At 41.4% G+C, this 17,433-nt stretch overlaps 1 protein-coding gene across 2 annotated transcripts in view; it reads right to left on the reverse strand.

The window, feature by feature from the left end:
- The window catches only part of UHRF1BP1 (UHRF1 binding protein 1), a 59,525-nt gene that overhangs the window by 32,124 nt on the left and 9,968 nt on the right, over positions 1–17,433 (reverse strand). For both annotated transcript variants that reach the window (XM_036868374.1, XM_036868373.1), the window contains exons 2-4: positions 4,005–4,167; positions 3,865–3,903; positions 3,056–3,147 (exon numbers count right to left, since the gene is read on the reverse strand). In XM_036868374.1, coding sequence (XP_036724269.1) covers positions 3,056–3,147; positions 3,865–3,903; positions 4,005–4,167 — 294 coding nt within the window. The remainder of the gene's footprint in view (positions 1–3,055; positions 3,148–3,864; positions 3,904–4,004; positions 4,168–17,433) is intronic.

Here is a 17,433-nt window from a genome sequence, read left to right on the forward strand (position 1 = left end):
AAGAAGGCAATCTAAAAAGAAGGAATCATCCTGGAAAAGGAAAAACTATGGAGACAGTGAAAGGACCAGTGGTTGCCAGTGGTTGGGGCAGGGAGAGGGATGCCTAGGTGGAGCACAGAGGATTTTTAGGGCAGCGAAAATACATTGTATGATACTATAATGGTGAATATATGTCATTATACATTTGTCCAAACCTATAGAATGTACCACCAAGAGTGAACCTTAATGTAAACTATGGACTTTGTGTGATTCTGATGTGTCAATGTAGGTTTATCTATTGTAACAAATATACCACTCCAGTGGGGGATGTCAATAATGAGGGAGGCTATGCATGTGTGAGGGCAGGGGGTATATGGGAAACCTCTGTATCTTGCTCTTAATACTACTGTTTAAACCTAAAACTGCTCTTATACTGTCTTAAAAAAAAAATGAAACAAATGAATGCCTCTGTATGTCAAATTGGTATCCAACCATAAGAAGAATGATTTCAAGTAATTTTAAAACACAGTATTTTGATGATACATCCCTAATGGGATATAGCATAAGGTTAAAACACACATACACACAAAGAAAGCTACTGCATTCAGTAGTCTTATCGATAGTTATAATACTGGTTTTGTTATTTTTTGAAACTATTGAAAAAGTAAATCATTTATTATATTATTGTAGTTAGGAACCAAGATTCAACATATGAATAAAAAATACAGGGACTTCCCTGGTGGTCCAGTGGTAAAGAATCCTCCTTCCAATGCAGGGGACACGGGTTCGATCCCTGGTCGGGGAACTAAGATCCCACATGCCGCGGGGCAACTAAGCCCGCATGCCACAACTACTGAGCCTGCACACTGCAAACTACAGAGCCCACACGCGCCACAACTAGAGAGAGCAAACCTGCACACCACAACTAGAGAGAAGCCCATGTGCTGCAACGCAGAGCCCGCACCACAAGGGAAGATCCTGCACACCTCAACAAACACCCCATGTGCCACAACTAAGAGCCGACGTAGCTAAAAAAAAAAAAAAAAAAAAAAGAATCCAGCATTTATCCTGACATTCCTGTACAAACTGTATTTCAAATAGTTGGTGAGGGCTTCCCTGGTGGCACAGTGGTTGAGAATCTGCCTGCCAATGCAGGGGACACGGGTTCGAGCCCTGGTCTGGGAAGATCCCACATGCCGCGGAGCGACTGGGCCCGTGAGCCACAATTACTGAGCCTGCGCGTCTGGAGCCTGTGCTCCGCAACAAGAGAGGCCGCGATAGTGAGAGGCCCGCGCACCGCGATGAAGAATGGCCCCCACTTGCCGCAACTGGAGAAAGCCCTCACACAGAAACGAAGACCCAACACAGTCATAAATAAATAAATAAATAAATAAAATATTAAAAAAAAAAAAAAATAGTTGGTGAAAGAAAGTTCTTTATAGAAAATCACAACTAATAAATGCAATAGGAAAAAAGAATTATAAAATCTCTATTTTCTATCCTACAATGATATAATAGATCTATAGACAACTATCATCAGTGGTCCTTAAACCATGAGGAACTTATCATAACGGACAAGTCAGGCCAACATCATCTGAATCCACTGATTAATCCTAACCAAAGGAACATTATGTGCCTCCCGTTACGTTACAGTAGGAAATACACGGTACCATTCATGAAGTATTTTTACCAAGAAAACAAACAAACAAATGAATCAAATCCAGCCTTTAAATCTAACTACCAGATTAAACAAGAAACATTTTAAATGACACCTCGAGGACACAATCAGCCAAAATATAAAATGTGGGAAATTCTTTAGAAGAAATACTCCAGTTTCTACAAAGAACAAATGATATATAAAAAAGTGTGGGGGCTTCCCTGGTGGCGCAGTCGTTGAGAATCTGCCTGCTAATGCAGGGGACACAGGTTCGAGCCCTGGTCTGGGAAGATCCCACATGCCATGGAGCAACTAGGCCTGTGAGCCACAACTACTGAGCCTGCGCGTCTGGAGCCTGTGCTCCGCAACAAGAGAGGCCGCGATAGTGAAGAGGCCTGCGCACCGCGATGAAGAGTGGTCCCCGCTTGCCGCAACTAGAGGAAGCCCTCGCACAGAAACGAAGACCCAACACAGCCAAAAATAAATATAATAAATAAATAAATAAAAGATTACTATTAAAAAAAAGAAATTCTTTAAAAAAAAAAAAAGTGTGGGGGTGGGGGACTGTTCAGAGTTAAAGAGCTTTAAAAAGCATATCCCCAAATATAAGGTGTGGAGTTCTGTGGAGCCACACTGAATTGTAAAAAAATATTTCAGAGACAATTCAGGACAATTGAATATGCAATAAGTATTAGATGATATTAAGGAATCCCTATTAATTCTATTAATTGTGATAATAGTACTGTGGGGGTTTTTCTTTCTTCTCAATCCTTGTCTGTTAAAGACACACAATACAGAAGTATTTACAGATGGAATCATATGGCACCTGGGATTTGCTTTCAAGAACTACAGAGTGGGGCTTCCCTGGTGGCGCAGTGGTTGAGAATCCTTCTGCCAATGCAGGGAACACAGGTTCAAGCCTGGTCCGGGAAGATCTCACATACCGCAGAGCAACTAAGCCCGTGTGCCACAACTACTGAGCCTGCGCTCCAGAGCCCGCGTGCCACACCTACTGAAGCCTTCGCACCTAGAGCCCATGCTCTGCAACAAGAGAAGCCACCACAATAAGAAGCCCGTGCACCGCAACGAAGAGTAGCCCCCGCTCGCGGCAACTAGAGAAAGCCCGCGTGCAGCAACGAAGACCCAACACAGCCAAAAATAAATAAATAAATAAATAAGAACTACAGAGTGTGCAAACACACACACATGCACACAAAGTGGCAGAAGAAAAGTAGAAAAAGAATGGTAAAACGTTGATAATTGTGAAAGTTAGATCTTGGGTGCATGGGGGTTCAGTACGCTATTCTCTCTATTTTAGTGCATGTTTGAAATTTTCCATAATAAAGTTTTTATTTTTTAATTAAAAGGTGATCTGGATCAGTTAATATGTTGGAAATAACAGGACCCAAAGCAACTAACCTCTGTCCTGAAGCGAGGGCAATAGGAGACTGTCCATTGGGGGGCCGAGGCTCCTCACATGTCTTCATCTCCACCTCTACCTTATCCAGACACTGAAATAAAAGCCACAGAGAGCTAAGCATCTGCACAAAATCCCACACAGCACAGACTGTGTCTTATCCATCTCTGTGCTCCAATACCTAGTCGAGGGCTGTGCCCACAGTAGGCAGATAATAAATGTCTGTCAAATGAATGAATGAACAAACTGAAATACAAAGAGAGCCCCCATCTTCCCCCTTCCATTTCCATTAGCAGCAGAACTCCATGACAAGCATGGGATTAGCTCATAGCAGAAAAAGAAAACATAAATCCAAGTTACTGAGATATTACTATTCCTGGGGATTCCAGTCTTTGGGGTAAAGATATGTATCAATCAGTTCCTGGAGGGCTTTCAGCTGATAATCACCCAACAGTCAACATGAACTAAACTTCTAATTTTTCCTCTGTCAGGAATCCAAAGGAAATGTAAAGGTAGAACCTGGGCAGCAAAACTTGTTTTAAAAGAAAAACGAAAATCAAAACAAAACAAAACAAAATCAGGACTCCAGGGTCTTGTGTCTCAGTGCTAACTGCTATGTTGCACAGCAGTTCCAGAAAAAGCCCAGACAATAGTCACTCTGTCTCACAGAGAAGCTCGCAAGCCAGACAGAAGAACCCACACTCCCAAAAGGGACAGCCCATCAGGGCTCCTCCCCATCTTCTCTCAGATCTTCTAAAACCTTACCCCAGCCATCCCCATTTGATTACTTGCAATCAAGAAAGGCCATTACCAAGCAAATTGGGTGTGTCTTCAACTTTGTCCACTGGATCTGAAAGAGGAAAGCAAAGACTCAGGGCTGTGGGAGTCACCCCTCAAGAAGGCAGGTCTGCTGGCCAAAGAGAGCAGCAGCACTCTGACCCCCATTCTCACCCGGATTGAGGCCCTGTTGCAGTAGACCCGAGTGATGGCTAACCAGGTGGGAAGCTCCAGCACATTCTGTAGAACCTCTTCATCCAGCTCCAGGTTGGTCAGCTGACCCTCCCCTTTCAGGGTGCTCAAATTGATTTTGTCCGGGGAAAGATTCTTAGTGAACCTGAAAAGAGTGATGATAAGAAGCTATTATTTCCACAGAAATCTGCAAATGGGCATTATAGCGAATAACACTTCTCAATTTAGAGAAAAGAGAAAGTTAAAGAACAAACGGGGACTAATGGCCACACTGTCTCTATGCCGTGTAAGATGTTAGGTGAGGACTTCCCTGGTGGCGCAGTGGTTAAGAATCCACCTGCCAATGCAGGGGACACGGGTTCGAGCCCTGGTCCCCGAAGATCCCACATGGCATGGAGCAACTAAGCCCGTGAGCCACAACTACTGAGCCTGCGCTCTAGAGCCCACGAGCCACAACTACTGAAGCCTGTGCGCCTAGAGCCCGGCCCGTGCTCCGCAACAAGAGAAGCCACCGCAATGAGAAGCCCGCACACCGCAACGAAGAGCAGCCCCCACCCACCTGAACTAGAGAAACCCCGTGCAGAGCAACGAAGGCCCAACGCAGCCAAAAACTAATTAATTAATTTTTTTAAAAAAAGATGTTAGGTGAGACATTTCATTCTGTCACGACTGTGTCATCTTTCTACTCAAGAACCTACGATGGGAATTCTGGAGAAATGGCTATAGCAGTGGCAATAGAGCCTTTTGATATATCTGAATCTCCATATAAAACCAGAACTAGATTGCAACTAAAAAACCCATGGATAACATTTAAAACAAAACTAGAAGATAAAGCATCCTCATAAACCCTCATACACAAGCAGGCAGGGAAAAAACATTAACAGCCACAGGACATGAGTGCTATAAGCAGCTGTGCAAATCAACAAAGAGGAAAACAATAGGGCATCAGACAGATCAGAGAACAGAAGAACTCCAAGATAATCAAGTACTCAGCAAAAAGCAATGTGGGTCAATTTGAGAATAGCAACTGAAACTGGAGGGATTTGGGGCAAGGGTCCCAAAGGAGCTGAAGCAATCTAACCCTATAAACTCTTGGAACTAACCAAGGCTCCTTCTTAGGACAGGGTACTGCTGGGAGAGGAATCCAAACTAAGCATGACAGAAATGAAGAAAAGAGATGGTCCAAATAAAAGTGGGGCGGGGGTGTTGGGGGGTAACAGACCAGGACATCTCAGAAAGCAAGCCATTATACTTTTAAACACTACCTGAAACAGCAGAAGAGGGAGCTCTATGAGGTTAGAATATAAAACAGTAGCAGATTAATTATTGGCTTGTTAAGTAGGGTAAAGTGAAACCCCAGACCCTTACACCTACCTTTACTGATGTGACAAAAGAACACACAACCACTTACAGACTTGCCAAAGGGACTGAACCTGAATCTCATCACGCTACTGGGTCCAGATGCTAATTTGCAGGGAATACAGAGGAAAACTGCTGAACTGCACCATAAGTGTGCAATCAGCAAAATCCAGGCCATGGGAAATTCTACAGGTCAAGGGGCCTGGACATAAACAATTCACACAGGCCCATCCTCTCCCTGTTCCACAGTCACTGTCTCCAGTCTTTGCTCATGTGCTCTTGCCACCCACTCCTTTTCCTGGAGCACCCTTATCACAATTTGCCATTCAAGGCCCAACTCCAGATTTCTCACTGAGGCTTTCTTTCCCTAACTGCTTGAACTCACATTAAACTCGTACCTTCTACATCCCTGGAATCTGTAACACACATTTAGGTCATAATCAGAGAGGGTCTTAGGGTGTTCTCTAATTTTCCCATGTGTAACTACTGCTGCACAATTAGATGTTGAGCCCTTTGATCAGGGGCTTAGGCTTAGCCATCCCTCCTAATAAAATGGTTCCCTGACAGAATGCTGGGCCTACATACCTTGTAGCTAACTGCCCTGTTGACTGACTACTCCCAGCTCCCTTCTCTCATCTTTTTGGCTGGATCAACTTAAGGCCATTGCCTCACAGCGTAACCCCCTCTCCTGTATGACAAGTTGTCTAGATGAATCTCACCCATATAAGTTCTCACTGTTGTTGCCTCACATAGCCACTATTTTCTACCCCAATAATGAATTCCATTTCTCCTTCCATCCGTAACTATACTTAGCCCTTACATATATTAGATGCTAATAGCTGACTTTTGAGTTATATGTTGTTTACCAACTTTTTTTTTCCCACATATCCTTTCCTTTTACTAAGCTATGTTTTCAGTGTTGGTGGTTTTCCTTGGACCATAACATCATGACGGGCAAGAGTTTTATCTTTACAATTTTCCCCTACAGTGACTAACATGGTATTGGGTTGGCCAAAAAGCTCATTCGGGTTTTTCAGTAAGGTGTTATTGGAAAACCCGAACGAACTGTTTGGCCAACCCAATACTATGTAAAAGGGCTCTGTAACAATTTTTCAAATGATAGTAAAAAATTTTTAGAAGTTTATAAACACACAGTACTGTATGATATTAACAGATAAACAGAAATGCACTGGCATGATAACAACAAATTCAGGGAAATGCTTACCTGTGGGACAAGAGGAGGAGACCACAGCAAGTGTCACCTGTATGGACAATGCTTATTTCGCAAGTTGGGAGGTGACTGTATGTCTATTCATTATATCACTCTCTATACCTTTCATTATGGCAAATATTTCACAATAAATCTACCTAAGATTTCTATCAGTGACCTACTGTATAAACTTCCTGTTGAGAGAGCTCCTCCTCCATGGGTCTCTCACACTCCTACATGTCTTGGTGGGTAAGAAAAACACAAAACACATGACCCTGACTGCTCCTTACCCAAGCCACTTCTCAGGATTCTGTTTGCAAAGAGTTTTGAGGGATGAAGTAATGTCCCCCTCCAGGGCAAAGAGCAGGCTTGCGTACCACGTACTATAAAAGCAATGGATTCCCCAAGCTCAGTGTTCCACTCCTACAACACACGTACAGACATCCGTCGGGGCCTGTTCATACCACGCCCGTGGGACCTGTGGGGGCAAGGGGAACTAGTGCAAACCTGTGTTTATGCTGCTTGCTGGGCCATGAGTAATAAAGCCCTTTGTCTCTGACCCAGGAGCCTTGTGCTCTGCCAGCAACTGCCACGAACTGGAGCAGGCTGTTAGCTTCTAAATAGGATAAAATAAAATCCCAGACCCTTACACATACTTTTACTGATTTTAATTCATAAAAAAAAAAAATTAATCAACATTTACCGAGTATGAATCAATTTTATCCTCGGAACCAAAAAAACAAGTTTTCTATAATGGCTCCTATTCTCTGAAAACTAACTTGCCACAGAGGGAAAGAGAATTCCTCTTTTCCTGTAAAGAAGGGCCACCTACTAGGAAACAGGACTGGTGTGAAAGGGAAAAAAGAACACTTTAAACACTTCCACTATGTAAAACAACAACAACAACAACTGAAAGTAAAGGAAGATACAGTGCACATCCCTGAGTAAACTGGAGGAAACACAGTCCTGAAGGAAGGAAAGGAAAGCAGAAGACAGAACTCAACGTTATTTGTAATCACTAGGTACCAGCAGGCTTTGTTTTCCAAGCTCCTTTTGTATCTAAAATAAGATATTACAGTTATTTCCTCCCAGCAACCCTTCCTTTACTCTTAAGTATTCAGGGAAGCCGCCTCAGCTCAGAAATGGGGGCGGGGCATCCGTCAGAAGAACTAGTCTTAAAGATAATAATTTTTGAAGACATAAAATTAGTTTTGAGGACTGTGTGTCCCCCCTCTCCTCTGCACAGATTCTGATAAGACCCCACCTCCCTACCTCAGCTGAGAATCACTAAGACAAGCTACTTTTCCTTCTGATAAAAAGCTATTTTCAAGAAAAAAAAGTGATAGGAACTTTTTCAAGTATGTTTCTCTCTGAAAAAAGAGGAACATACTTCAAATAAAATGAATAAGTTACACTGCTTATTAGCACTGACATTCTCAGAGTGACTGTATTAAATAGGTACCATACATCTAACTTCTATACTGTATTCTATGCAAAATCTAACTCTATTTACAGCTCCATATAAAATAAATGTCATTTTTCATTTTTTCAAGCCTTAAAAAAATAAAAAAGTATGACAACATTTTACTTTGTACCAGGCACTGAAAAGGAACTTAAACACATTATCTCAATTAGTCTTCGCAATACCCCATATGAGGTATGCATCGTTATCCTCATTTTAAAGAGGAAGAGCAATGGTTCTAATGAACCTAGGGGCAGGACAGGAATAAAGACGCAGACATAGAGGATGGACTTGAGGACACGGGGAGGGAGAAGGGTAAAGTGGGACAAGTGAGAGGGTAGCATTGACATATATACACTACCAAATGTAAAATAGATAGCTAGTGGGAAGTAGCTGCATAGCACAGGGAGATCAGCTCGGTGCTTTGTGACCACCTAGAGGTGTGGGAGAGGGAGGTGATATGGGGATATATGTATACATATGGCTGATTCACTTTGTTATACAGCAGAAACTAACATAACATTGTAAAGCAATTATACTCCAATAAAGATGTTAAAAAAAATAAAGAGGAAGAACATGAGGCTCAGATGTGAAGTCATTTGCCCAAGGTGACAGGGCAGGAAGAGGCAGAGGAAAAGCATGAACCCAGCTCTGCTCACTGGACTGTCTTACTTCTAGTAACATTTTCACTCAGTAATATGTTCCTCTAAAACACATCTGGCACAGAATGAATTTATAAGCTATCTCAGAAATGGTTAGAGGACAGCTTTTCCCTTTTACAACGTACCATGGATAAGAAGAATAAATCTGTTTGGGGGGGGGGTAAAGTTATAGTGTAACTCCATTAAAAATGTCTCTGCACTTTGCCAAACAAATCAGATTAATAAAATCTTTCTTAAGTATGCCCAGGGCTAAGTCACCACCATACCAGCAGTAATGCCCAGTCTCTACCAAGACACTAACAAGAGACCACACAGGTTACTGTGCCATCAGCTCTATGATCAAATATGCAAGTAAGTTAGTAAGTAATCATCAATAACTGAACACACGAAACCACCAAGAGTTCTTTACTTTTGCTCTAAGGACTGCTGACAGTACAGGCAGGTTATGCTGGACCACCACGGGCTGTTCTCCCATAACAGTAATAATGATATAACATAGATTTGCTTTTTAATTTATCAATTTACTTTTAGGAGTCAACAAAAATGGCTATTACCTTACCAGCTTCTCAAAAATGCAGTAAGAATTCCTCAACTGATTTTGTCCGCATTTTATAATAATAAAGAATAGGTGAAAAGGTGACCCATGGGGCCAGTCGCGGGAGAGGTTTGTGGAGGTCTACTCAACCAAAGAAACCACTGATCTGAGATCTAATCGGAAACCATCCAACAACCCCTGGTAAAAATTTCATTCAGCATTTGTGCTCCTAATAGAGGATGACATCACTGAGTCCAAGGGTGGCTGAAAAGGCTAATGGAAGCCTGCTATTTATTCCACTTCAAGAATGTGGGAAAACATTTTCTGGCCATCTGTTACTGTTACAGAGCATAGAAGCTAAGATGAAATCAAGATGGAAAAACAGATTTTGATCAGGTTTCATTTCTGCCAGAGAACTGCAATCTGCCAGAGACAACAGAGAAAGGCTCTCAGACATCTTTACATGTACCACAATGATGGGAAGTGAGAATTCTTAGATTTGCAGAGTCACAGAATTTCAGAGCTAGAAGGAATCTTAAATAATCACTTAGTCCAGGGACTTTCCTGGTGGTCCAGGGCTAAAGAATCCGCCTTCCAGTGCAGGGGACACGGGTTCGATCCCTAGTCAGGGAACTAAGATCCCACATGCCACAGGGCAACTAAGCCCCCGTGCCACAACTACTGAGCTCGCGCACCTCAACGAGAGAGCCCGTGTGCTGCAAACTACAGAGCCCATGCACTCTGGAGCCCGCACACTTCAACTAGAGAGAAGCCCGTGTGCCACAACGGAAGATCCCATGTACGGCAACTAAGACCCAATGCAGCATGCATGCATGCATGCATAAATAAGTAAATAAATAAACATAGTCTTTTTTTCACCTTCCATTTTTAAAGGACATTTTAGCTGGATATGGAATTCCAGGCTGAGTTTCTTCCTTTAAGCATTTTAAAGATATCATCCCATTGTCTTCTTGCCTCTTTTGTTACTGATGAGAAGTCAGCCATTAATTCATATCGATGTTCTACTTTCTGTGATGAGGCATTTTTCTCTGGTTGCTTTCAAGTTTTTCTCTTTATCTTTAGTTTTCAGCAATGTAACTGTGATGTGCCTGGGGTGGTTTTCTTTGGATCTATCCTGCTTAGGGTTCACTGAGCTTCTTGGATTCAATAAATCTGTTTTTCACCAAGCTTGAACATTTTTAGACATTATTTCTCCCACTCTCTCTCTCTGTTACAGCTCTTTTGAAATATCATTAACATACCATATATACATCCATTTAAAATGTACAATTTTTTTAGTATATTCACATAGTTGTACAACCATAAGCTTCATCAATTTTCACTACCTTCCTCAAGGAAAAAAAAGCCATACCCTGCAGCTATCACCCCCAATCTCCCCATCCCTCCCAAAGCTAGACAACTGTCATTCTATTTTTTGTCTCTATAGATTTGCCTATTCTGGACATTTAATATAAATGGAACCATACAATATATGGTCTCTTGTGACTAGCTTCTTCCACTTAACATACTGTTTTCAAAGTTCATCTATGTTGTAACATGAATCGGCACTTCATTCTTTTTTATAGCCAAGAATATTCCATTGCATGAGTATGTCACATTTTGTTTATCCATTCATCAGTTGAGAGACATTTGGGTTATTTCCACTTAGAGAATATTATGAATAATGCTACTATGAAAATGCAAGTACGGGACTTCCCTGGTGGTCCAGTGGTTAAGACTGCGCATTCCCAATGCAGGGGGCCTGGGTTTGATTCCTGGTCAGGGAACTAGATCCCACATGCCTCAACTAAAAGTTCACATGCTGCAACTAAAGATCCCGCATGCTACAACTAAGACCTAGTGCAGCCAAAAAAAAGCAATTACAAGTTTTTTTGTGGACTTAACAATTTTATTTCTGTTAGACATACACTTAGGAGTAGAATTGCTGGGTCAAACGGTGACTGTTTTACTTTTTGAGGAACTGCTTATTTTCCAAAGTGGTTGTACCATTTTGCAATCCTACCAGCAGTATTTGAGAGTTCTAATTTCTCCATATCCTCACCATCTCTTGTTATTATCTGTCTTTTTCATTATAGCCATCCTAGTAATGGTGTGTTAGTTTCTGCTTTATAACAAAGTGAATCAGCTATACATATACATATATCCCCATATCTCCTCCCTCTTGGGTCTCCCTCCCACCCCTCCAGGTGGTCACAAAGCACCGAGCTGATCTCCCTGTGCTATGTGGCTGTTTCCCACTAGCTATCTATTTGGTAGTGTATATATGTCCATGCCACTCTCTCACTTTGTCCCAGCTTACCCTTCCCCCTCCCTGTGTCCTCAAGTCCATTCTCTACATCTGCGTCTTTATTCCTGTCCAGCCATTGTGGTTTTGATTTGCATTTCCTTGATGGTCTCATGATGTTGAATATCTTTTCATGTATTTGTGGCCATGTCTATTCAGATACTCTGCCCATTTTTAAATTGGTTACTTGTTTTTTTATTATTCAGTTGTGAGCCATTATTCAGAAATTTTTTGTCTTGTTTTAGTTATCTACTGCAGCATAACAAATTACTCCTAGCGCCATAAAACAGTAAGCATTTTATTAAGCTCACACATTCTGTGCATTAGAAATCCATTCAAGGGATAACTAGGATTGTTTTTCCCTGATTCATGATATCTGGGGCCTCACCTGGGAAGAGATGAATGGCTGGGAGCTGGGATCACCTGGAGCCCTCTTCATTCACATGGATGGGCCCTGAGCTGGAATGTCTCAAAGGCTGGGCTCAGCTGGGACTGTTGACTGCACACCTACGTGTAGTTGCTTCATGTAGCTTGGATGTCACTTCCACCCCCATTCAGTTGGTTACAAGAAAGCCACTAGGGCCAAGAGAAAAACATGTAAGGTGACAGATATCGTTGTAGCCATCTTTGGAAAATATAATCTGCCATGTATCTTATTCTCTCTTCTCTCCTTCTAGGACTCCAATTACACATATTATAATATTGTTCCATAGTCACTGAGGCTCTGTTTTTGTTTTTCAATCTTTTCTCTTCTTCAGAGTAGATAATTCCTACTGCTCTATTTTCAAGTTCACTGACCCTTTCTTTAGCCATCTCCAATCTGCTGTTGAGCAAGTCCAATAAATATTTCATTTCAGATACTGTACTTTTAAGTTCTAGATTTTATATTTGGTTCTTTTTATACTTTCCATTTCTCTGCTCACATTCTCCATTTGTTACCAAGTTTGCTTTAAAGTCCTTGTCTGATATTTATTACTACCAAGTTTATTTACTACTACCAAGTTTGCTTTAAAGTCCTTGTCTGATAATTCCAACATCTGAGTCATCTTGGGGTCATTTCTATTGACTGCCATTCTCTGGACAATGAGTCATATTTTCCTTTATTACACATGTAGTCATTTATTATTGTACACTGGACATTATTGAGATTCTGGATTCTGTCAATCTCCCTTTGAAGAATTTTGTTCTGTTGAGCAATTAACTCAGCTAGATTCATACTCCAAACTCTGTCTTCCCTGTGGTGGACAGAAGCTGAATCTCAGCTCAATTCTTTCAGCTTTCAACCATTGCCTTTCCAGTCTCCATGGAGTCTTCCCCCATGCATGTCAAGGATTAAAGCAGATTTTAGGGCTTCCCCTTCTGTTGCTCCCTTCCTTTTTTTTTTTTTTTTTATAATTGCAAATCTCTTTATTCTTTTTTTTTTCTTTTTGGCTGCATTGGGTCTTCATTGCTGCATGCGGGCTTTCTCTAGTTGCAGCGAGTGGGGGCTACTCTTCATTGCAGTGCACAGGCTTATCATTGCGGTGGCTTCTCCTGTTGCAGAGCATGGGCTCTAGGCATGCGGCTTCAGTAGTTGCAGCACGTGGGCTCAGTAGTTGCAGCTCACAGGCTCTAGGGCGTGTGGGCTTCAGTAGTTGTGGCACATGGGCTCAGTAGTTGTGGCTCGCGGGCTCTGGAGTGCAGGCTCAGTAGTTGTGGCACACAGGCTTAGCTGCTCTGCAGCATGTGGTATCTTCCCGGACCAGGGATCGAACCCGTGTCTCCTGCACTGGCAGGCGGATTCTTAACCACTGTGCCACCAGGGAAGTCTGCTCCCTTCTTTCTGAGATTTATTCCCTCATTTTCCAGCCCCTCTTATAGCCCTGAACTCCACTCTCTGACTCCCCAAGCTAGTAAGACTGCAGACTTTTGCTTGAGTGCTAGCCATCACCCACCATGCAAACTGGGGAGTGTCCTCAGGCAAAAAGCTATATAAGTGAGAATCTTACCCAGTACAGTTCCCTTCTTTCAAGTTCCCTGTCAGTTTCTGCTTCATTTGGTCACTTTCCAAAGTCTTTGAGTTGTTGCTTTTTACATACTACCCAGAGTTCATAATTGTTACATGAGGGAGGGTTAGATCAATATAAGATACTCCTATATTATTAGAAGTAGACCCTTTTCTTCTAGCTCTCATTACGTTCTCCCCAAGAGGCAACCATGATGTGAGTTACCAAAAATACATATGACTAGATGTGCACAAATGCCCCCTCTCAGAGCAGGGCAGTAAAGGGTAATAGATAAGTCATCTTCTTGGTCTGCTGGTGAAGTGCTTATCATAAAATTGTAAAGCAATATAAAAAGGTATAAAGAGAAAATGACAGTTTCCACTATATAGAAGTAATTATATATGTAGGCAGTAATTATATATGTAGATAGACAATTATTCCATATATATTCTACTAAAACTTTCTTTTTTCTTCAGTGAATACCTTGGGTATTTTATAGTCAAATTTTTAATGCTTTTTAATAATTGGAGAGTTATCTATAAACGATACCTCTGTATAGATGCACTGTAATTTTTAAAATATTTATTTATTTATTTATTTATTATTTTTTGGCTGCGTCGAGTCTGAGGGCGGCATGCAGCATCTTCACTGCGGCATGTGGGATCCTCTGCTGCAGCGCACAGGCTTCTCTCTAATTGTGGCAGTCGAGCTCTAGAGCATGTGGGCTCTGTAGCTGTGGCCTGTGTGCTCAGTAGTTGCAGCGCTGGGGCTTAGCTTCCCCATGGCATGTGGGATCTTAGTTCCCCGACCAGGGATCGAACCCGTGTCTCCTGCATTGGAAGGCAGATCCTTTTTTTTTTTAACTTTTTATTTTATATTGGAGTACAGCTGATTAACAATGTTGTGATAGTTTCAGGTGCACAGCAAAGGGACTCAGCCATACATATGCATGTATCCATTCTCCTACAAACTCCCCATCCCATCCAGGCTGCCACATAACATTAAGCAGAGTTCCCTCTGCTATACAGTAGGTCCTTGTTGGTTATCCATTTTAAATATAGCAGTGTGTACATGTCAATCCCAAACTCCCTGACTATCCCTTCCCCCCATCAGAAGGCGGATTTTTAACCACTCGACTACCACGGAAGTCCCATAGATGCACTATAATCTATTTAATAAAGTCCCTACTGATTTCTCTTTTACATTCATTTCATTAAATAGCCATATAGGTTTTTCTCACTTGTTTGATTCCTTCGTAGGATGAATTCATAGAATTGGAACTGCACATTTTACATTTTGACAGATATTGCCAAATTTCCCATCATAGACATGATACTGATTCACAATCTCAACAATTATAACCGATTGTAAAAATTTCCCCATACCCATGGTAGCTTGGTAATTTGAAGCACTCCTATTTACCCTACTCCCCATCCCAATATTAAGCCATCCAATATTCTGGAGATTCTAGAGAGGTTCTCTTTCCTTAATTCTTAACAATAGTCCTGATGAACATTCTGATTCCCTCCTCTAAGCCTGGAGCCTTTCTAGTCTGTTTAGCTGAAACACTAATACCCTGTCTGGTTTGAGCTAGTCTTCTTCTAGAATTTAATATTTGTAATTTGGTCCACTAGCAAGGGTCCAGGCAGGTAAATAAGGCATGTTACCTATCGACTCCTCATCTAATTGACTGTTAACATATTTGACCATCACCTGGAATATGGCTGCAATTTCTTATCCATTGTCTTTTCTACATACCCTTTTATTGATCATTCTAGAATTAGGACTGGGATAGGGGGGCTCCTCATCAACTGTAACTCAGAGACAGCTGCACTCTGCCCTCTCTTAATTCTACAACCATTCAGTTCCCATAGCGACTGGGTCCCAAATTCTTTCCCCTACGCTGGTCGTGAAGATATTACACCTCATGACCCAAGTCTTGGCATTTCTCACTTTGTTAGAAACATTTGTCATCCTAACATATTCCCCTTAATTTCTTTTACTTCCATGTCATGACAATTCTCAAGCTTACATCAAGAGTAAGAATTAATGAAATCCGAATATTGTATTTCTAATTTAAAAACTTATACACAAGCTCTTGGTTTAACCAAGTGAAAGTGTACTTGCTAATACTCAGAAAAGAAAGGCCGGGCTTCCCTGGTGGCGCAGTGGTTGAGAATCTGCCTGCCAATGCAGGGGACAAGGGTTCGAGCCCTGGTCTGGGAAGATCCCACATGCCACGGAGCAACTGGGCCCGTGAGCCACAATTACTGAGCCTGCGCGTCTGGAGCCTGTGCTCCGCAACAAGAGGGGCCGCGATGGTGAGAGGCCCGCGCACCGCGATGAAGAGTGGTCCCCACTTGCCGCAACTAGAGAAAGCCCTCACACAGAAACGAAGACTCAACACAGTCATAAATAAATAAATAAAAGAACGTGAATTTCTAAAAAAAAAAAAAAAAAAAAAAAAAAAAAGGAAAAAAAAAAAAAAAAAAAAAAGAAAAGAAAGGCCTATTCCATTAACGGGCACTGTTGGTTATTTGCTATTGAATGAGAAGAGATCTTTGTGGTATAGCCTTAAATATCTAATTAGAGAAGTGTAGCAGGCAGATTATCTGAGTTTTAAAAATTGCCCTAGGAGGAAACTGAGGAAAAAGGAAAACCACACCATACACTGAGGCTGTCCTTAAGTTTTTAGCAGAATGGGCCCTAATTTTGACCAACACATATGCTTATTTTAAGAGGCACAGACTGCTCAAAATGAGTTATTCCACATCTGATGGAGAAAGAAAAGCCCTGTCAAACCTTTGAGTAGTCTCCCCTAGGGATCATTTAATGAACAAATACCTAAGATAGCAGCACAGTCAACTAAGAGTTAGTAGGTTCAAACCGTAAAAAGTAGCTGTGGAAGATACAATGAAGAGTTTAAAATAAAAACAAATGTCTCTAAGGAGGACTATGAGCTCCCTGAAAGCTAGAACTGTGTCATTTAGATCTTTGTCTAACACAAAGTCCAGGATAAGGATGTTCGATTAATGTTTACTGATAATAAGAAGCAAATAAATGATAATTGCCAAATAAGTGGAATGAACTAAGGGGTATATCCAAAAATCTATCACATTCTTTCACACATTGCAAATCAACTATAATATGTCTGATTATCCAGACATGTTAAACCAGGTTTAAGAGTGCCATCTGTAAACACAGAAATAAATATAAGCTGTGAAGCTGAGGTTAGAAGGCACACCCTTCCCCACTGCGATAATTAGAAAGTGCAAGGTTTTTAAAAAGGAGAGAAAGAGAGAGGTTAAGTATATTCTAAAAGCTCTATCTAAAAGCTTTTATGATAAAAAAAATAACATTAGAAAAATGAAAAAGAAAGAAGATATTTCTCTGAGAACAAAAATTATTTTTAAAGTAACAGCTAACATTTAATTGCTTACTCTATTCCAGGCACTGTCCTAAGCACTTTCTTATACATTTTTAATTAATTTATTTCTCTCAATGACCCCATGATATAAAAGACAACCATTGTCTCCAATTTATAGATGAGAAAACCTAAGCATAGAAAGGTTAAATAACTTGCCCAAGGTCACAGAGCTACCAAACTGGGATTCAAGATCAGGCAATCTGGCTCAAGAACTTGCAGCCTTGCCCACACTAAACCATCTCTCTGACTTTAAACAAAGTCAACAGAGGCAGAGGAATATGGAGAAGCTCCAGGTGCCTCGGACGCTGGTCGATGGCAACAAAGAACAAGCTGAGCCTAATCCAGATGCTTTGGCATAGTATTCAGGCCTCTACGACCTAGGCTCTATCCTTCCAACATAATTTCTAGCTGTGTTTCACCCCTAACCCCTCATTTCAGTGATGCAGAACCACATGCCGTCTCCTAA

This window comes from Balaenoptera musculus, chromosome 11 (assembly GCF_009873245.2).
Source record: "Balaenoptera musculus isolate JJ_BM4_2016_0621 chromosome 11, mBalMus1.pri.v3, whole genome shotgun sequence".
Taxonomy (NCBI): domain Eukaryota; kingdom Metazoa; phylum Chordata; class Mammalia; order Artiodactyla; family Balaenopteridae; genus Balaenoptera; species Balaenoptera musculus.